General features: G+C 39.8%; 1 protein-coding gene and 1 long non-coding RNA gene across 2 annotated transcripts in view; one reads left to right on the plus strand and one right to left on the minus strand.

Moving 5' to 3' along the window:
- The window catches only part of PKHD1 (PKHD1 ciliary IPT domain containing fibrocystin/polyductin), a 477,374-nt gene that overhangs the window by 449,181 nt on the left and 5,421 nt on the right, over positions 1 to 22,772 (minus strand). Inside the window, 11 exon segments of the mRNA XM_033217424.1 lie at positions 52 to 166; positions 2,642 to 2,783; positions 5,053 to 5,148; positions 6,051 to 6,152; positions 9,572 to 9,642; positions 10,524 to 10,563; positions 11,083 to 11,147; positions 12,206 to 12,280; positions 13,587 to 13,665; positions 16,677 to 16,734; positions 20,296 to 20,404. Of these exon segments, the coding sequence (XP_033073315.1) occupies positions 52 to 166; positions 2,642 to 2,783; positions 5,053 to 5,148; positions 6,051 to 6,152; positions 9,572 to 9,642; positions 10,524 to 10,563; positions 11,083 to 11,147; positions 12,206 to 12,280; positions 13,587 to 13,665; positions 16,677 to 16,734; positions 20,296 to 20,404 (952 nt within the window).
- On the plus strand, positions 11,079 to 13,123 carry LOC117087344. Its single transcript, XR_004438768.1, has 3 exons — positions 11,079 to 11,168; positions 12,806 to 12,911; positions 13,045 to 13,123. It is a non-coding gene; the product is annotated as an uncharacterized LOC117087344 (long non-coding RNA).

The following is a 22,772-nucleotide window of genomic DNA, read 5'->3' on the forward strand; positions in this document are numbered from 1 at the left end:
TGGGTATAGGACTGCCAACAGAGAAAAGGAAAATAAGAAGACAGTGAATACCTTGGTCCTTGGTTCCTCTGACCAACTGAAATGCAAGGAAGCTTGGCTGTCTGCCTGAATCCAGAAAGTGTAATTATTTGTCTCTGGAGCCACAAAGAACCCGCTGAGCCGTGCTCTGTAAAGCGGAAGAACATAGAGTCAAGCAAGAGTAACCAAGGCCTGAATCACTGAACCAACAAATAGCTGCCCTTGTACTTTGTCATCTTTTATGGTAATGAAGAAGAACAACCTGATTCTTATGCCACATAATTGTCCAGAATATTCTAGAAAAAGATATAGTACCTGCCTAGTCTCAAGAGCCCAATACGTCTCTACACTGGACACAAATCCCCTTGCTGTTGTGTCATGTTTGGGAAAGTTGTAGCCACAGCACACAGCTATATGGAGACTTAGCTGATAAAACCACCTAACACAGCTACTGCAGGCCCTGGATCATGGTAGAAGCTCAATCTATAGTAAATATGATTCTTATTATTAGAAATGAAGACAGATTGCTTATCAGAGTTTGCTCTGAGCTTACCAGCAACCGCAACACCTGCAAAGAGTATTTTTCTAATTAAAAATATTATGATCCACAGATAAGAGTCAATTCAAAATGTCAAGAATTTCAAATTAAAACCCATCAAAGGCAGCTTTGAAGAAGATTACAGGCAATTTCATAAAACCTTTTTTAAAAGATCATATTTTTAATATTTAAATTCCAGCAATCTAATATTATAGGCAGACATAGTTAAGGAACTAGACTGCCCAAATAAATACCAACCAAGAATATTTTCTAATGATACTATTTTCTTAAATCTTCAGATGACCAATATAAAGATGTTTTTAAATTTTGCTTTAATGTATATACATTATCTTTATTTTTGAGAGAATTTCATACCTAAAACAGCTTCAAAAATAAGTATTTTAAAGATCCATCAGTATAATTACATAAACTTACCAATAAATAAATAAATATTCTAATTTTTAATTTAAAATTTTTAGATTTTAAAGAGATTAATGAGAGAGGGAATGGAGAATTAGTTACTACCTGACTTGTGGTTCCTCAAAATGGCAGTTAAAGGGACATACCCCACAAGACCTACTGTAGAAGTCAAAATGTTCTTTTGCCTTTTGGGGTAGGCTGACTCACTCCTTAACACTCCCAAATACACCAAATGTAGCTGAAAGATTTTCCTTTGAACATTATTAAATGATCATTAAAAACTATGATAAAGGTGAATTATTAGGTGCTACAATGGACCACAAATTAACTGCCACATTTTTGTTTATTTGTTTCTTTGTTTAAGGACGGAGTCTCACTCTGTTGCCCACACTGGAGTGCAGTGGTGTGATCATGGCTCACTGCAGCCCCTGACTCCTGAGCTCAAACAAATTCTCCACTTCAGCCTCTCAAGTAGCTAGGACTACAGGTGCACACCACCACACCTGGCTAATTTTTTATTTTTTACTTTTTAGAGACAGGGCCTAGTCTCAAACTCCTAGACGCCAGCAATCCTCCTGCCTCAGCCTCCCAAGTGGATGGGATTAAAGACTCAAGCCATAGCATCCAGCCTTAACTGCCACTTTAAAACCATAAACTCTTGGTTAAGTACCTAGTAAGCAAGGCTTCAGGAGACACTGCTCACAGATTACCAACCCTACTTGGCTTATTCAATGCCTAAAAATTCTCTAAGCTTTTCATTTCAAATTGAGTTGAAATCTATTAGATTGGTACAAAAATAATTGCAGTGTTTGCCATTACTTTCAATAGTAAAAACTGCAATTACTTTTCCACCAACCTAATAAAATGGTAAAATATTTGGAGGAGGTCACAGACTGGCTGAAATTCACACTCAGGAGTCACAGCCATCCTCTCTAAGAAGGATTTCAAAGGGAAAAGAGAGCCATCATTCAGTAAAGGATCCACCCTTCAACATATACACTGAGAACACACTAACGAAACAGTATGTCTAGGCAATTTTCAAGCTTTTATATTTTTAAGCTTACTTTAGAATACTGGAAATTTTGGCTCCATCCTTGAAGGGACTAAAAAGACTGAAGGAATTACACACTATTAAACGGAATATTAAAGTCATGATGCCATTACTACTACTGAAAACAATGTCTCACAGAACCCACAAGAGTTTCCCCTGCTCTACGAGGGCCATTGGGTTGACCTTCAGCACTGGAATGTTGTCCCTATAGTATGCTGCGGAGACTTTGCTCCCTTATGTACCCAAAGGGCATATTCTTGGATCTTTCTTTGGCGTCAGCCAGATGTCAGTTTTACCTCTTAACCATGTACCTAAAGCATGTTTTACCCTGCTGTTTTTCAAGTCTCCTAGCTCAGCTCAGTATTCTAGTTGATAATCATCTTCAAAACAGATTGTAAACTAAGTTGTGGAAAATACAAATTTTACATATTGATCAAAATTGGTCCCTGCACTAGCATGACCAACACTGAGAATACGGTCAAACTCTGTTGTTGTTGAATTGGCTGGTGTTATAAATTCCTGGAAATCTCGATGCCTTCCTTATCTGTCTCCTAGCCTCACCTATGTTAGTAAAGATGCTTTTGATGTGGACTCCCACTTTTCCTACAACATACCTGAAAGGTTGTCCTTCCTTTGACCAAAACCCAAATGGAGAACTGGCATTAGGGACAATCTGCCACCTGTACCCTGGGGTGGCTTCAGTCAGTTCCAATCCCTCAACAGCATCTCCAACTTCAAAAAGAAGCCCTCGATTGCCTGTAAGACATGTAGACGTCATAAACATTACAGGGCACACCTTCCCAAATTGGGGAACTACTTTATTTCAAATTACAAGGTGAAAGATGACCCAGATGCTACCTGTACAGGTGAGTCAACCTAGAGCCAGACAGAGTAGTTATATGCAAGGTTCTGTAGTTAATATGAAATACAAATGTTCTGGAAAGCAGTAAACATTCCCTGGGGTAGGAGTTAGCCTTTTTAGCAAGAGTGCCTAGAGAAGAGAACCAAGTCCTGGAGAAAATGTGAATGAGCAAACAGAAACTGAGGCTGAATAAAAGGAGGACAGTGTGATTGCGTGCTTGTGACGTGGCTTGCTTTTGTGCTTCCCAAAGCCGGAAGTGGGCTTCAGTATCTTTTAAGGCCCAGTTCAGCAGGGAAATTCAATTCTCTGAAGTCCTTTTTTTCCCATAACATTGGCAATCCTTAAGTTTCTCAAGTGTCATGGCCTCAATTTGTGGACCTGCACACAGAGCCAAATATGTGTCATGCTGCTATTATGTGACATTTTAAATGATATCGTATTAATTTATATTTTGTATTAAGCAAACTCCGAGGCCAAAGGCACAGGTACAATCAATATTGAATACTAACTTGAGCTAAGGGTAAAACTCTGGAATCACAGCAGAAGTGTAGCTTTGAGCAAATTCCTTGATGTCCTTGTATCTTCATTTTTCTCATGCATCAAAATGGGACCAATAATAAAATAGCAATAATACAGTAGGACTAAGGGAAAATATATACTCCAAGAGCCTGAAATACGGTAAGTGCTCAATAAAGGTAATTATGGTAATTATTATTTTAAACTAATACTGTTGTTCCTCAATAACTCCTAAAAGGGAGAGGTGGATAAGGAATAAACAGAAAAGTAAGAGCATATTTTGAAAATATTACTTTAAACCAGGATTTCTCAACCTCAGCACTATTGATATTTTAGGCTGGGTAACTGTTGTGAGGGCGTGTCCTATGCATTGCAGAATGTCTAGCAGCCTTCCTGGCCTCTGCCCACTAGATATCAGTATCATCACCACCACCACCACTTCCGGTCTAACAGCCAAACACGTTTCCACACATTACTACATGTCCCCTGAGGGGCAACATTGCCCCTGGTTGAAAACAACTGGTTTCCGTAGTAATTTGCCCAGCTTCTGTGGAAGAAACTTCAAAAGCCCTTCATAAAGGACATCACTAACTGTCAAAACCAGCTGCATTCAGGAAATTATCCTACCACTACCCAAGTAGCTAAAGCAGGAAATACTCAAAAAGGGAGCAGACTCTCTATTTCCTGACAGGAAACACACATTATCTCGATTACTTGTTTCAGTAGTTTTGTTTCCTTGGATGGGAGCGTTCACTGAGTAAAAACTGTAGATCTGGGAGCTGGAGAATTCTCAAGCCAAAACTTTGCATGCATTTTCATACCTGAATGCCCTTTCTTTAGAAAGGTTTTTTTCCCCTGCTGGGCAACTTTCCTTGTAGGTACTGTGCCTCTAGAGTTGACTCTTGCTGCCTGGAGTTTAACCATTAAGTCAGCCTGTGGTTCTGAGCTGGGTAACGCACCAACTGCCCTTCATCCCTGACTACACTTGAGTCTTCAGTTCTAATGCTCAGCAGAAAAGCGTTCCAGTATTGTGCTCTTAATTTGCTGCTGTGGGGTGGACACTTTAAACAGAGAAGGACATCTGGAAGCTGCCTTGTCTCCTCCATTTCTGCCCACTTCAGGCATAACCTGGTGGCAACATCACAATACATCCCTGTTTCTCAAAGCAGCAGACAGATGCCCACAGGGGAGAAAAATTCATATTTAAATACATCCCATTGTGCCCCACTCTCTGGCCTTGTCTAATGCTGTTGTTTTGAGCATAGCCGAGCACACTCTAATGCTCCTATCTTCTTAGCCAGTGGACACGCAACTGACCCATTGAATGAAGGCGGGCAGTTTGGGGGTTTCCTCCAGTAGCTATAACAATATCTTGAGGGCAGTTATGCTTTCTAGACCATGGTCTCTTCTGGACACCACTGGCCATACAGCCGGCTGGGGCTAGAAGTGCAGTGTCACTAAGCACCTGAATAAAACTAAGAGCCTTCCTGAAAGGAGAGCCTTGACAATGGTATCGTGGACCCAGGGCTCACTGAGTTAGCGGGTCATATAGACGAGACAGAATTCAAACCCTTTTATTTCTACTCATCAGCCCCTCGCGATTAAAGATATATAGAGTTTATTGAACAGCCCTGGTGGCTTCCTTACCTGGCTGAGGGGTGGTGAGCCTCGCATCTTTACCTGGAGCCCGAGTGGTGCACTCAATCTTCTTGGGAGACACGTGTCTAATATCACATGGAATGCCTAAAGGGAATTAAAGAAATTTATGTATGTGTGTGTATATGTGTGTATAGGTATACACATATACCTATTATACACATATACACATATATATGTGAATTGCATATATACACACACACACACATACAGAGAGAGAGAGAGAGGCAGTGGGGAGATGTGATGGCAAGACCAGACTGAAGTAGACAGGCTCCTATTCTAAGACAAAGGGCTGGGTGTAGATGGGATAGCAAAAGTTGTCACCCCAATTGAAGGAGAAAAGAGAGATTGCAGAGCAGCAGAGCGTAGGGCAGCTTGAAGTATTCAGAAGGAAAGCCATGCAATGAAGTGCTCTTCATTGAGGATGTACTGAACCACTTGGCTGAGCATGGGAGATAAGTGTGACATAACAGTGTGAGGACACGCTTGGTGTCAGCGACTACAGAAGCATCCCACCTACTACAGGACCTGGCAGAGCAAAAGGCTCTAGATAGGTCCACAGAAGGGTTTGCCAAGTTTGGGGTGCGGGTGATTTCCGGAATAATCTGTATAGCAAATGCCCACCCACTCCTGCTTGTCTATATCAAGATAGTTAACAAGGGAGAGCGAAGAGAGGGGCTGTTTTTAGTAGGAGTAAACCTTTGCTAAGAAGCAGCTATATTTCTTTCTTTCTCTTCACTCACAAGATGGGGCACCTGAGGGAATTGCCTATGCATTGTGAGTGTGTGTGCAAGACATTCTGTTCCTCTGACCCATGTACTGCAGGATTGAAATCCTACCTGTTCTCAACCAAACACATGACTTATCAAACATGATAAGTCAGAAGGGGCAAAGCTTGCTTCCTCCTGTATCCTTCATGCCATACAGACATATAATCTCCTAGGGCATCTAAAATTATGAACTATTTTCAGCCATTTCAACATAGTTACCTGCAATGGTAACCTGGGCAGAATTGTCAAAGAAGTCTCCTGTAATTGTGATGTCTGTTCTTCCCCCAAGGCTCCCAGTTTCTGGAAACACAGATAATATTTCTGCAAGAGTTTAAAAAAAAAAAGTAAGCTTCCAAATATAGATCAGAATATGACCCAGATAATAATAATAGGATACATTAATAATTTATTTCTTACTTTAACTTTCTAAGTTCAGCAACAGTTGAAATTTTTTCTAGTAGTAACTGTTTAAAAATGCACATAATAAGAAAAAGATCAGAAGTATATATTATCCAGGATCAATATTTTCAAATTGGAAGGGGAAATGTGGAGTCATTCATGGTATCAGCAAAAGCCCCTAGGTACCACGATGTTTTCTTAGAAAATCTGCCTCCTGACCTCAAGGACAATATTGACAAGTCAGGGAACAATAAGTTACAGCACAAGGAGGAATCAACTTTGAGTACACTGGGAAAGGCTTCAGTTCACCCACAAGAATCTGTAATTCTCTCTAAGCAGGAGAATGAATTTCACTGTCTTTAGGACCCTCCCATTCTTCCCCATACTGAATGCTCCTTCCCCACATGCACCTCACACCTCATACCCAGTTCTTTCATGCTGCTCCTGATTGTTTAAAACTGCCTACGGTGGCCAGGTGTGGTGGCTCAGGCCTGTAATCCCAGAAGTTTGGGAGGCTGAAGCGGGTGGCAGGTGGATCAACTGAGGTCAGGATTTCGAGACCAACCTGACCGATATGGTGAAACCCCGTCTCTACTAAAAATACAAAAATTAGCCGGGTGTCGTGGTGTGCACCTGTAATCCCAGCTACTTGGGAGGCTGAGACAGGAGAATTGCTTGAACCCAGGAGACGGAGGTTGCACTGAGCTGAGATGGCGCCACTGCACTCCAGCCTGAGTGACAGAGCGAGACCCTGTCTCAAGAAAAAATAAAAGAAAAAAGAAAAAAAAAGAAATTGCCTGCAGTAATATGACACATAGTCCCCAGAATTTAGCTTTATCTCATTCTTTCCTCTCCGTTATCAAGCTTTGACATTTCTAAGATTCATTCCCTCCAGAGAAAAGAGGAGTTACATTTTGTATAAACTGAAGGTACAAAGGCTAATGATGAATGGTTACCACTGAAAAATAGACATTTTAGGAGGTTATTTTATAATGCTTTTTCCCATGTGACAAAGCAGAGGAGACATATGGAGGCAAAGATTGATCCCTTACAGTCAGATACCAAAATTCACCGCTAATCATAATAACCCCCTGCTTTTAACTTACTATTTTAAAATTTCATTTTTTTTACACTAGCACTGGAATTTTGTATTAGCTTTACGTAGAGATTAACACATTCTTTTGTCATGCATTCAAAATTACACAGATCAAAGACAAAACAATTTATGAAGTTCTTAAACTTTTAACATAGTTGTAGATATTTGATAATTTTTTCAACATTCACAGAGCACCTATTATATGGTATACTAGGGATATAAAGATGAATACGAAATAGTTCTTGTCCTCAAGAAGATCAGCATCGTAAAGCAGGTGTGCAAAACTATCATTTAATACCTTGGGTTGGAGAAATGAGAGAGTATGTGAAAGAATGAGAAGTTTAGGAGTAGGATGGGAGTATTGAGGTGTAGAAGAAAATGTTTAGAAATGACACTAATCTGAGTCTTAAAGGATGAACTAGAAGTGGCCTAGCAAAGAGGAGAAGGAGAGGGCATTTAAAACGAAAGATAGCCTGAGTGTGGAGGGAAGAAATTGCACAGTGCCTGCAAGTGTTGCTGGAGTGAGAGAGAGAGAGAGAGAGAGAGAGAGAGAGAGAGAGAGAGAGAGAGAGAGAGAGAGAGCGAGCTGGAGAAACAGACAAGGAGGACGTCAGAAGTTTGGCCCATTTCCAGTAGGGGATAGCAAGCCATCAGAGGATGGTGAGTAGGTGGGAACCATGCATCAGACATATGCTTGATGTAGAGAATGTCGGGGAGGGGCTTGAAGGGGCAGAGGGCAAGTCGGGGCCTCTAGAAACCACTACAGCATGTAACACAAGAGGTGATGGGGTCCAGAAACAGACAGCTGCTGTACAGATACATCATAAATAAGAGATAAAAACTGGCAGAAATTGTGACTGAACGGATATGGAAAGGAGGAGGAAAGAGAAATCTTGGATGAATTCCAAGATTCTTGCTCCTCTACCTCTTTAGACGACTTTTAGAATAAGAAGGATAAGTACCGCTTTGTCCATTTTAGAGATGCTTAATTGAGGCTCAGAAAGCTTAAAAGGCTTAACCACGCTCAACTAATGATTGAATGTCAGCCCCTGAGGAGCTCAGCCCAGGGCTCTTCATGGCTGTCCATACCCTCTCTTCCTACAGCCTCCTCTGCTGTGAAGAAGTTCTGGCCTGTGAGTCCTGATCCCAAGAAGACACTGGCCCTGGAAATGTAAAAGCACTGTGTCGTCAGGGATACCTGTCAGCCTGTCAATCATTCCAGGGTTTGACAGTGATGGGCAAGCTCACAGAAACCTTGGAGTGGAGTGGCAAGACGAGTGTACTTCCCACCGTATGTTGGCTATGGACATAAGATTTGGAATTGGAACTAAATGTTCTAGCAGTAAAACCTTTGGCTTTGGACAAGATGCTTTGTTTATCTGAGTCTGTTTCCTCATCTGTAAAATGGGGCTAATGTTAATCCATCTCGTAGTTCAGTGAAATCAATATTGAGATTTTATGTAAAGCACTTAACAAGGTCTGACATTCTTCCTGTAGCAGCTATCACTGTCACTATCACCTTGGGCGCTTCTTCAAACTTACCCCAAACAGACGAGTTATACTGTTTAAAGAAAGGAAAAATCAGGGTGAAAATTCAGCTGTTGCAGGACTAGGCTATCTAGAGAGCAAATGACATTTGCTCCATGGCCTGCGAGTTATCTTGCACTTTTGACAAAGGTAGATTTTGATTGCTTCCGGAATCTGAACCTACCTCACACAATTCTCCAGTGGCTGTGTGACTGTATTCCATTCTAGAATCTAAGTATTCTTTAGTAGCCAGCTTTCTACTACCAAATTGAGTTCACAATTCCATGCAAGCTTCCATTTTTCACATTCTTTTTTTTTTAGTATGAGGGTTTACTCATCAGATGGTAACAGAATAGCTTAATGTCAATATTAGTCATAAATTGTTGAATGAATGTTCAGAGACGGATGTTGAAGTAACTGAAAAGATGTGCTTTAAGAGTTTTTAAGTGCCACCTTTTTTCTTTTACTTTCAGAACATAGAATAAGGCAAGACTCTCCTTTCTTTTATTCAGTTTATATCCATAGACTTTGTATAGAAGTATATTATCAAGATTCTTTTAATATATTAACTAAACCTGACATGGATATAAGCAATTTAACCTCAACCAAAATCACAAGGCTGTCTATGATTGTAGGGATTGCTTTGGGTGTTAATGGTCATCAAGAAATGGCCAAAAGACAGGGAAGGAGGGGCCAACTTTGTAAAGGCGAATAGTACCTGAGTGTGTCTGGTATAGGAAAAGGTCCTGTTTAGCACTGATCAGCCATGCCTTCTTGTGGATCATTGACCTTCGAAAAAGACAAAGTTCTGTTTTGAATGAAAATATCATCTGGGATTCCTTTTTTTTTTTAGTTGGCTGCCTGAAAGGAAGATTAGGATCTTCCTTCTATCGATCTTCAGAACAGTTGAAATAGCAGCTCCCTTGGATGACTAGAGAACAATACCACTGGGACAAAGTTGTTTTCTGATATGTAAAATTATCATATGGGAATAACGCCTGCTTCATAGAGTGCCACAAATGTTCAATGAAATGATGAGTGTGAAAGGGCCTAGTCCTTCGTTGGCCTATAATCAATACTCAATAGACATTAATTTTATTTCTTCCAAAATGAGAATGAGAGAAAGTCTCCATACTTTGGGCTGTAGAGCTATATATAATTGCCACTGTCATTACAATGCAATTATTATCAACTAGACCCTGCACTTTTAACAGAAACACTTGTCAAATTAGATAGGGGCAAAATGTAAGGTAAGGATTCAGAAATCCAGGATCCTGATTTGTCACTTCAAAGTGTGATGAAATGTGGACCCCTTCCCTTTTGAAGAAGGCACTTCCTGGATGGTACAATGTATTTCATGAAACCATGTTCCTTATAAGATACTTGTGACAGTTTTCAACCTACAGTACTTGGAAATTACTTAAGATTTAATTTCCAAAATTCTGCACCACCACCATATCGAAACACACATTGCCTACAGATTAGTGACAAGGACACAATTTTTTTCACCGAAGTAAAAAAAGTTAAGGAGGTACATGTGGTGTCATGATACTATTCTGTTTGTATATGTTTAAAATTTGCCATCATAAAAAGATAAAGTAAGCAAGATGAGAGAGATAGATAATACAAAATGAAGACAAATTTGCCTATTTCTATACCCAGTTACTTACTTTCCTTTATTAAATACTGAGAAGCTAACATTCTGGGAGCCTGTAACACAAAGAAACACACATTAACTCAGGAATCTGCATGAATCTTCTGGGCCAGGCCATTGCTTTCATAAGCCCAAAGACTCCAACATCATCAAATTACCACCCAAACCTGTAATTTATTTACCCCCCGCCACCAAAACAACACCTCATAAGCTTAGCATCATTAGCAATGTGGCCTTCTAGCAATAAAAGGGCAAATGTAGTATTGCATAGCAGGGAAGAGCCCAGCCTTGGAGTTAGATGGAGCACTATTTAAATACTGATCTACTGGTAACTAACTTCAATGTTTCTCACCTGCAAAGCCAAAATAATCCCACCAACTTCACAGGTGTGTGAGCATTAAATAAGTTTCTATATGAGCTGTTTCATATACTAGTGTTTTCCAGGGAATTCTTAACAAATAGTAATTACTGTTATTATTATTATCCTCATGTGAACCAATCTTGCAATTGTTTTTGTCTGGACACAGAGAAAGAAATGGACAAGACTTTAAAATTATGTTACTTCTCTAACAGACCGATGTAATCGCCTTCCACATGGCACTGCAGAGTCCCAAGACCATGGTCCTCCTGGATAAGATAACTAAGGAAAAGACAAACGGAGGTAAGAATGACCAGACAACTCACCACCAGAAGATCTGACTCTTTAACCAGGAAAGTAGAAAGCAAAAGGAAAACAAATTTGCCAGAGAAAATGGTAGGTACTGAAGGTATAATGAGTTCATTAGGGCAAATGCTTAGGGTATTACTAACTAGTGTATATATAGGGTAATACTAGTTAGTAATACCCTAAGCATTTGCCCTAGTACTAACTAGTATTACCCTAAGCATTTGGTCCTTTCTTTTCAAATGTGTCATATGACAAGTATAACAAAGCCTTTCTTTTTAAAAAATCTGTTATCAAGTATGAACCCCATAAAGGACAATTCTGACCAAACAAAATGCAGACACAAGGAAGACTACACACAAGTGTAGAATTTGCCTCTACTATACACCAGTCTGAAAAAGTGAAACCATAGAGTGTCATTCTTGTAATGACCTCAAAAGAAGGGCAACCCACCCTGTCCAGAGTGAAGTAAAAATACAGTAAAACGTTGGGTATTTAAACTGGAGAGTGTAGAAACTTATTCCTAAATTTGTAAGTTATTTCTACCTTTGGCTAGTCACTGAAGTATAGTGGTTAAGATCATGAACTCTGGGGGCTGATTAGTTAGACAAGGTTCAAATCCCAGGTCTGCCACTTGCTCTCTGTGAGACCTTGTGCAAGTTACTTAACTTCTCTGTTTCTCAAATTCCTCATCTATAATGTGAGACTAGTAATCATACATATTCCCAAGATTATTGGGTGACTTCAATGTAAATCATTCAAGCAGAACTTGGCCTATAGTAAGCCCCTAACAAGTATTAGCTACGTGTTTTCAAGGAAGGTTTTTGGCATCCACTTCAATATGCACTTTGAATCAATCCCTGTGTCTTTTTCAGTAGTCTAAAGATAAGGCAGTAAATAGCTATGTGTGATTTATATTTTAAAAAAACAGATATGTGGTGAGTGGGTAGAGAAAGATAGAGAGAGTGTGTGTGTTGTATCCATGTGGAAGAACTTACAAGCATATGCATTGGCAAGATAAATAAGACACTCACCAGCTTCCCGTCTGCCTATTTACAAGAGAGCAAGGAGTAACCCATTTGTCTCCTTGAGCTTCCAAGATCACTGGGCTGGATTTTTAAAAAAAAGAAAAAAGGGAAAACAAAAGACAAGGGATAATTGTGCAATGCTCCCAATAAACATTCCTCAAAAAACTCAGAGGAAACATGGCTATGAACATTCTCCTCTGGATTTTTCTGCACTATTGCAGGTGGCTAAAGGCGGATGTCAAGTCAAATTCTCAGCAAAGAGTAGGGGTGCACTCATGGCTCATGCTTTCACACTAAACAGAAAATATTTCTCCCTTCCCAAAAAACCTTCATCATCTCCACACTGGCCATATCATCTCCACACTGGCTATATTGGTTCTACACAGAGATAATATTGCATTTATACCTTTATTCCCCCTTTCAAAGACTGTATCCCAGACAAAGGCTGGGATGAGACCAACTAGCAAATGTGGCACATTCCCAAGGATGTAGTAGGAGTTTCTAACCCCCACAACAAGAGCAGTTTTCTAGTAAGGTAGGTTGACCATTGCTTAATGCCAGAAATGTAAATCCTGAGAGTAATCAGATCATGTTCTCTTCAACTAGGGCAAAATCAGACAAATGGAATAGAACAGAAGAGGATGCCCCCAACCCATCCCGAGTGAAGGAAAAATTAGACACCATGTATAGAATCTATGCAGCTGAGCACATAGTAAGATTATTTTCCTTCTACCTTATAAATCCTCAGTACAGTAGCTTCATTTGTTGAATGATTACAGTTGCTTAGAGCTTCCTACAGCCTCTACAATTTCAACACTTTTTGTCTTGTTCTCCTCTCTCTCTAGTGTGGATGATTTAATAGCAACACTTTCCACCACATCTCCAGTGACGAAAGTCATGTTGACATCCTAATCATTCCCAGAAAACATTAAAAGCTCTATGGCTTTTAGTACCTGTGTCCATGTTTTCCTCTGATCCCACTAATACAATTTTTAAAGCACAAATGGATAACAACCAAATAAGAAAGTTATAATGGGCTTTTGGGTTTACACATCATTTTATAAAGAATCTATTTCAGCCTCAGAAACAAAGGAAGGAAGAGTGAGAATTCAAAAAGAAAATCCACAGATGCAATTACAGTTCATTTCACACTGAGCCCAGAGTGACTAGTTGTCAGTAAATAAATGGACCAACTTAATCGACCAGTTGCAATTACATTAACAAAGTTTGCTGAAGCCCAGCTCATGAGGTACCATAAACTGCAAAGAGAGGAAAATAGCAATTCTGTGCCAACTGCTTACAATTTATTGCCATCAGGGAAGCTGGTCCCAGGAAGCCGTGCAGCATGTATGTAACTAGTTAAACACAAAAACAAACACACGCTTACCTATCAATGTACTCAGCATCAAAATCAAAAGTTTCCAATCTTCCGGTCATAATCCAGCCATATACATGTATTAGTTTTCCTGTTTGAAGAAGCAATTTTCTTTTAATTTAATGGACTCAGCTCAAACTCAATGTATAATTTAAAAAACATGTTTCTTTTTGGTTACATATACTCAATATGGCAAAGCAGGTCATGACCCAGAAAATTAATGCTTTTAATAAATTGTACAACAGTAAGGTCAAGGGTATGATTTAGTGATAAATATTATACAATATAAAAGCTAAAATAAGCTATTGTTTCCATCATAGACTTAATCATCTATGCATGGAGCACAGAAGGAATAATGGGTCTTCTTCACAGTCTCAGAAAGTGTGAACGTTTCCGAAAGAAGGGGCTCGTCTCCACACACTGCCCTGTTCCATTCTTTTGGCTCTGTGGAGACCATCCATCCAACATGAGATTTAAGAACAATGTGACTTGGGTGCTCCAGGCTTCATGAGACTTTCCTCTGGGCACTTGCTAAAATGAACATGTGATATGAAGAGGCTTATATCACACAATCTGATGGGTCTTCAGGGATCCCAAGTATATGCCTTCCAAATAATTAGAATATTTAACCGTGTCTACTTAAACTATCACAGGCAATGTTTAGAGGCGACAGAATGTTGGTTAGTGAGATAAACCTCAAGGAATAGAAGAGAAAAGGGTACTGAGGGACTAATGAGGTCATGAAATCCAGAAAACTGAGCCTCTTCATAGACATTGAAGGCCACCAAAGAATGCGACCAAAAAGATGTTCCCTTCATACTGCACTTGTGTGTTATTAATAAGTCACTTTCATCTGCAGTCATTGAATGACTCTCACTAAAATAATAGAAACCTTTTGGAAGGTATTACAGCCACCATTTTGTAGGTGCATGGGTAGAATGACCTAATGTCAGGCAAAGGTCACAGAGTTGGCAGAAATCCAGAGTCTCAAGTTTCCTGTTACTGCTAAAAAAAATTCTGGCAGAATAATTCTAATTTTAATAGGGCTAAATGATCGATTCCCTAGCCTTGGTGAGTATGACTTCTAGCTTTGACAGGCACAGTTTTAAAACTAACAAAAGGGGCCGGGCGCGGTGGCTCACGCCTGTAATCCCAGCACTTTGGGAGGCCGAGGCGGGTGGATCACAAGGTCAGGAGATCGAAACCACAGTGAAACCCCGTCTCTACTAAAAATACAAAAAAAAAAAAATTAGCTGGGCGCGGTGGCGGGTGCCTGTAGTCCCAGCTACTCAGGAGGCTGAGGCAGGAGAATGGCGTGAACCCGGGAGGCGGAGCTTGCGGTGAGCTGAGATCCAGCCACTACACTCCAGCCTGGGCGACAGAGCGAGACTCTGTCTCAAAAAAAAAAAAAAAAAAAAAAAAAAAACTAACAAAAGGTTGTAGAAATTAGGAATTTCTGTGGGTTTTTGTTTTGTTTCTAAACAAAAATGGCCAACAGAGGCTGACAAATGGCCACACACCAGAGCACGGTGCTGGGGGATTCCATGTCGTAGTGAACGACTGCTAACCACGTATACAAACCCAACTGCTCAGAAAGCATCACCCCTCTTGTCCCTACCACCTCCCCCATCTCCCTGGCTGCTACAATGGGCAGTCTTCTCAAATGAAATGAGAGTATTCATCTGGAAAGTGATTATAAAGATGCAGTTGTATGGATCCTGCCCAGACCACTCCAACCCAGCCAGCCACCAATCCTTTCCCCAGAAGGTGGAAGAGACATGGAGCAGAACTCCAGCTTGGTGAGAGAAACGGGCTTGGCAGATCTGGGTACCAGCTGACATTCCATTTCACACCTCTAACGGCCGGCTGCTTCCTCATCCCTCATCCTAACAAGACTTCTGCTATCTAAACAGGAGTTTCTAACACCAGAGCAGCAGGGACCCAAATGACTGCACTTGATTTTCACAGACCACATCCCTCTTTCATAAAATATCAGGTCCTGATTATTCAGACAAATGAAAAGGAACAGATCTGTGAAAAACCCACACGAGTAAGAGCATGCCAAATTCACATTCTCTGAAATATAATTTAAATTCACTCATACATAATCTGTGTCTATACACACAAACATAGAATATATAAAACGTTTTTCAATAACTTAGATCTTCATTCTGACATGCTTGAGAAGTTAAGCCAATCAAAACAACAAGATCCATCTATGCATTTAGACACAACTATAATAAAAATTCAGCAACTTTTTAGCACACTCATACCATTTTGGAAACCCTAACAAGTGGAAAACCTTAAATAAAGGCAGGAATTTGGCAGGAATCAGACAGCAAATTATGTATAATCCTAGCTGTGTTTACTACTTAGTTTTAAGGCAGATTTAGCAATCCCTGAATCTACTTCTCAGTTGCAATCCCTTCTTTTATGTAAATCCCCCAGCTTTATATAATCTTCTTTTCTATCCTCCTGGCTTTTATATATCTGTGTGCTCTCTAACTTTATAAACAAAATCCCCAGACGAAGACTAAAGTTAACGACAAAATGGTGGATATATGGGCCACTCTGGATTCTGGCTGTCTGGTTCAAATCTCAGCTGTGGTATTTATTATCTGTATGACTTTTGGCAAATTTCTTAACCTTTTGCTACCTCATTTCTTCATCTGCAAAATGGGAATAAAAATAGTTCTTCTGTTATCAGGTTTTTGTGAGGATCTAGTGAGACATCTGAAGAGCTTAGACTGGATCCTGGCACACAGTTTAATAAAGGTTTATTATTATGTGAATGATTATAAAGTTAAAAGCAAGGATGACTCCTCTTTCCTCCAGTCTCCAACATCAACTCGTTTGATTTTGCTGTCCTCTTTTTCTTTTCATGTTTGCATTCCTTTTGTTATCAGTGAAGTAACAGAGCAAAAGTGCCCAGAAGTAAAACCAAAGCACGTTAAAAATGAACCAGAGGTTGACTCTTATTTTCAAAACAGCATCAAAGAAGAAGCCAAATTTTCCCACTCATAAAAACCACTCACCTAGGTTTGCAACAAGCTTTGGCAAAGAGATTCACAATTATTCCCGTTTTAATAGAAGATTTCTTACCTGGAACTCCACTTGGCGGATAAACTTGGTGAACGATGGGTGTCTGCGCCTTGGAAAACTGTTTAGAAAATAGTACCACAAGCGAGCATGTCATTAAAACATTCACAAACACAGAAGGCACAAGCCATTCCTCAGACAGCATTACTTGAAGGTAATAAATTGTTACATTTCCTTGTGTCACCCTCACATCTTTCTAGTTCTTTTTATCCTTGTAATATTTCTATGAAACAGAAATGATGGATATTATCATATTTCTCCTATAGATGAAGTAGAGGTAATTTGATTAAGGTTACATAGCCCTCTATTCTGTACCATATTGTCCTAACCTTGACAAGCCTATTTCCACCTGCCCACCTTCCACACCCAAGAACACATTTTACTAGAAAGAAAGGTAGACAGGTCTTTGTGCAGAACGTCAGTCTTTTAATTCCATTGTTGTAATTTGATGTTTTGAGGCCTTGAAGATTTTGATTTTTCTAGAAAAGAATGCACTTGTTTAATTGGATCAACACTTAAATCATTAACAGCCAGCACCTTGGTAGGTATCGGTAAGCTACAAAAAATGAGAAGCTGGATAGGTACACAACTGAGGCGCTTACTGGAGAAGTGGAAGGTACCTGCTGTGAGGAAAATGACTCAAAAGATTCAAGGAATAGGAAGCAACATTCTTCTTCAAGAAGGAGGAAAGCAGCATCAATGGGAGCAGTGGGATCCTGAGAAAGCCTGGCAGTGGCACTCCAAATCATCTTACAATGCCCCCTGTCCCCAAAGCACACCCTCTGCTGACCACAAGCTCCATAAAGGCAGGGACAATGCCCGACTGAGTCTCTGCTGTGTCTCTGTGCATAGGCTAGTATGTAGACGACATTCGAATTTTTGTGAATGGATAGAGTTGCCCAATTTGGGATAACTGATATACTGCCTGGAAGAAGAGGTGAGAATGAAACAATCTCAGGAACTCCATCTCACCTGTAGGCATCTGGGTTAATCTAAGGTTAGTGCACTACTCCATCAGGAAATCGCACCAGGGCCAATGTGATGGACTGGCCAGACCAAGGCTTGACCTGTGAGCCAATGACTTACCTAGGAAGAGACCTAGTCTCCTCCTCCCGCCCCCTCCCCCAACCCCGTCTAGATGCCTAGACTACCACCATTCCATACAACCTACAGTGCTTCCCATTTGCAAAACAAATTACAGCAGCAAATTGTTTTCTTTGGTCTTCTTCCAGAACCTCAGGAGTCCCAGAGAGAATATCACCAAAGAATAACTCAGTTGTTAATCAACAGCCCTAATCAGACATTGAGAATCAACAGACATTTCAACAAAGCTGATGGTGGCTTGCCAGGCATAGGTTTTAAGTATTGATCCATATGCTGTACAGTCTGCCATGAAGGCTAGTTTCCTCACTTTCTAAAGGAAAGGGTTAGAAAATAATTCACAGAAAATATGTGCTGTCAGGGGGTCAGAATAACAATGTTGTTACTTCACAGCTTGGGAACTGGCTCAGATCCCACCAAAAGATAAAGATTAATACAGTTACACACACACCTGCCAAACATTCAGTCCCCACCCCAGCCTCCTAGCCAACCACTGCCCCTAGGCCTTCATACCAACATTATTTCAACTGGACTATATCATAGGAGCCTAGTGAAGTACAGTAGTGGTTATTGACCTATCTCACCGATGTTTAGAAGCTGAGGCAGCTGGAACAACTGAGTCCAAACCAAATAAGGAAGCATATCTCTCTATTTCAACCTGAAATCTAAGAACCAGCACTCAGTCTGTAATCCTTCTACCAGACTTCCATGGGAAACAGAGCAACCCCTTTATTACTCCCTCCCAGCACCTGAGATTGTGGTGAGGCAGCCTTGAGGTTAAACCTCAAACAGGGCTTCACTTGTGATTCTCTCTGAGCTGACACAACGTAACATGGTACATTTCTAAGAGAAACAGGCCCCTGGTCACCCACCGGGCTAGAGACATGACGAAGTGAAAAATTAATGAGCTTCCAAATCAAGCTTCCCGCATGCTGATCCTCGGGACCCAGTGTGGTCAGTAGAAGCAAGAGAGGGGAGAGGAAATGCAGCAGATTAGGATGAGAAAGCTGCAGCCACCAGCTGTGTGATCAACCTTCTGTGAGTTATTCAAACTTGTCAGCTCCCACAGCAGGCCCTTTGCAGTGAACTGGCAAGATGGGATTAATTTTTAATACTCATGGTTCCCCAGTCCCAGTCCCAAAACAAAGAGACATGCCGTGTTTTATTTAGCTTGGAATGCCTCTCATTAACTGCATCCCCTGGTGATTTTTCATCAACTTGCCAAGATAGTTGAACCACTGATGGACTTGTTTTCTTTCATGTGCAATTTTAGGAAGTGTTTCTCTTATTTCCCCCCCTCGTTCCTAACCAATCTTTTAATAAGCAGGAAAACTACCATCTGGGGTGAAAAGGATCATGGTGATTAAGAAGCATGCTTGGACTTCTCTCTTCTGTTATGTTCCCTGAGACAGGATAGAGGTGGTGGTGCGGCTCTTAGTAAGAAAGAATGATATAATGTTTTTTCTTTCTGCTGCATATGTGCAAAAGCAAAATTCCAGAAAACAAGATTCTCTTGGATTAAGAAACAAGTTACTAAATGTGAAGCAACAGCAAATTTCAAATTTCAAAAACAAATAGCCTATATGGAACACGGATCGTAGGAGAGACGAATTTACAAGGTGAAGCCTTATTCTGAGGGAGCATTCATTAGTGACTGCATTGTATGTTTTGAAACAGCTTTAAACAGAGGTACCCCATGTGAAGTGCAACCACATCGACAGAAGTACTGCCAAATCTCTGCCTTTCACAAACCGTCTAGGACTTACCTTTTCAGAGATCATTTAAAACTAATCCGAAATGGACAATAGACTGAACCAAATATAAATGAACTCCCAGTATAGGTATCAAGGCTGCAAAATAAGACAGGCATGGCTTCCTAAAGTCTCTCTCTCTCTCTCTACTTCCTTTTTGATCTCCCCCAGCATGAAGGAGAATTCAAACAGCAAATGCCCTTTTGGTTCAGTGTTGGAAAGACTTAACAGAAATATACCAGGAAGCAGGGAGAGAGGTAGAAATTGGGTCTCCTCACCAAGAAATGTGGGTCCTTGAGTGTCTTCACCATGCTGAGACTCAGCATGATCCGAGCTGTAAAATGAAACACTGATGCACAAAGGTAATCTTGGTGGCCCCTCTATGGGCTTGTGTTTAGATGAGAATTTAGAGTCAGATGCAAGTTCAAGTCTTGGTTCTGCCAGTTACTACCTGATAACATGGGCAAATTATTTAATCTCCCTGAGCCTCAGATTGTTCATTTGTAAAAACAAGACAGTGAATAGCTACCCCATAAAATTGTGAGCATTGAATTAGACAACGTACATAAAACATTTAGCTAAAGGCTGACATACAAGCGTTCAAAATTCATCTTTCATTAGTATGATCTAAGAAACTCTCTCATTACTATCCACCATTTTTTTTTAACACGGTCAAGCAGACACTGTGGCTCATTTACAATTTGCCTTTCAATAACACAAGCACATTCTCAGACTATGTAAACATACCTTCCTCCAACCTTAGAACCCACCTTGAAAGTACAGCTGTCTCGTGGTCCTGGATTTGGGCTGCTTACCAACTGTCCCCCGAAGTATGCTTCCAGGGAGTACAGACCCTCGTGTGCTTCAGACAGCAGAGATCTGAGGACAGAAAGTGGAAATCCTTATGACTCAAAAGCCATGAATTCCCAAAGCTAACAGCCCACTTGCCACTTCAAATTTCCTCCCTGCACTTGTAAAACAGAGCTAACCAAGGATTCTTATCAGCCACCTTTCACCTTAGATCCACTCATAATTATTAGACTTTAAGAACTGAGTCCTTCAGCAAAAAAAAGTTATGATTTTTTGTGTTGAAACTCCATGAATTGTTTTTAATATTTCACGTTTCTCAGAATCATAGGTTCATCGGACTTTAAGAATTAAAAGAGACTTTGATAATTCCCCATTTTCATGGTTTAAAAAATGCCAGAAAAACTAAGAGACTTATGTGTAGAAGCTTCAAAGGTTAAGGGCAAAGTGGGGCTTGAATCTAGGCTTTTTCTGATAATTGTCCAAGCAGCCCATAAACACTTCATGTAGCCATCAAAACAGAGAGTCCTGGATCTTCTCTCCTCTACATAAATTTTGCAGTGGCTTCATTGCCACCTGATGCTGACATCCATGTTGATTTTTGTAAGAGGAAGAATATGATGAATAAGAAAGAAGCTATATTTAAGACGTGTCTCCTCTCCAAACCTTTCCAACAAAATCTTTAGCATGACCTTAAATATTTAGATCTGAATTGTCCATTGTGTTAGCCACTAGTCTTATGTGCTTATTAAGCACTTGAAATGTGGGTAGTCCCAATTAAGATATGCCATGATTATAACATCCACACTAAATTTTGAAGACTTGGTATGCAAAAAGATATAAAGTATCTCATTATTAATTTGTATATATTACATATGGAAATAATATTTTAGATACGTTGACTTAAATAAAATACATTATTAAATTAATTTCACTTGTTTCTTTTGACTTTTTCAAGTGGCTAAATAGAAAATTTTAAATTACGTTTGTGTTCACATTATATTTTGATTGTGAAGTGCTGCCTTTGACGCTGCAATGGCTGTTTTAGAGAAAACAATTACAGTTTTTATGATAATGATGAGTAAGACTATTTTGTTGATGATAAACTGTACATTTTTCACACTTAATTGAATCTGATATTTGTCTTCCAATCAATTAGTATATTTAATAGGGTCATATTTCTTTTCTTTAAAAAGATGACATAAAATCAATGGTGCATCCAAAAATCATTAGTATGTTGGGATAAAGGAGATAGGACATGTAAATCTCCAGAGCTTTGACTTATTTCATGGCAAGTCTTTGCAGAATGTCTATGCCCAAATGCACCATAAAACCTAAGGGAAATATATAACCCAGTTTTAAAACCAATAGTGGTGCTATAAAAAAGTTAAACTCAACAGACACTTATTGAACACCTTCTATTCTTAAGGTATTGCGCAATGCATCATGAGGACTGCAATGGTGAGATTAAATACACTCCCCGCCCTCAAAGCACTTAATTCTGTAAGGATGAATCTGACAAGTGGGTAACTGACATATAAGTGTTATGAGAAACTCTGAGCTGAGGCACAGGGTCACTAAGGCTACACATGCTGTGCCTTTGTGTAAATTACAAAAAAAAAAAATCCCTTCAGGGGTGATGAATTGCACAAAAAAGTGTGGGTGCACACACGTACAGCCTGTGGATGAATTACTACAAGTTGTTCCTTCTCCTTTCAAAAAAGAGAAAGATAACTTAGTTGAGTGTTCAGGGAAGAGGTGGCATATGTGGTATGATTGGTGATTTTGATAGCCAAACATGGAAGAGGGGGAGACTTCCTCAAAGAGAGAACAGAAAAGAAAAGGAAATAACGTGTTTTTTTTTTCTCTTAACCAATCACCCCCTTTTATGCACTTTATTTACTCATGCCTAAGACATGAGTAAATAAACATGAACATGAACTAGTCTAAATTTCACAGGGCAACAAGAAGTTGAGTAGGAAAATAGATCCTCAGGAGTCCTATAAAAATATTTTCTAAATAGAGGTCATGTCAAACTCAGCAAATAGAGCCTAAAGCAAATTTCCTTTCTAACCAGTTTGGGGTTTATGTGCAATCATTGTAATTATGCCTATTCCAAAAGATGAGTATTTGTAATGGCAAAATGGCTCCATTTATTAAAATCTTAATAGCCATAGAACTCTGCAAAAAGAAAAAAAAAATGGAAACACAATCCAGTCCCTCCTTATGAATATCTCAAAGTTCTTCCCCACACTGTCATCCTCCCTTAAGCTCTAGATCCCAGCTAGGGACCTTTTAGAAAGTATATTCACATGAAACTTTTTTTAACAACTATAGCTGGCAATTGAATCACAGCAATAGTTGCTCTAATATGTCACCAAAAGATACTGAGATAAGCAAAAATCCCTCATCCTGTCTGGTCTTCCTATTCCCAGACAGG

This window comes from Trachypithecus francoisi, unplaced genomic scaffold, assembly GCF_009764315.1.
Source record: "Trachypithecus francoisi isolate TF-2019V2 unplaced genomic scaffold, Tfra_2.0 Lachesis_group10, whole genome shotgun sequence".
NCBI lineage: Eukaryota > Metazoa > Chordata > Mammalia > Primates > Cercopithecidae > Trachypithecus > Trachypithecus francoisi.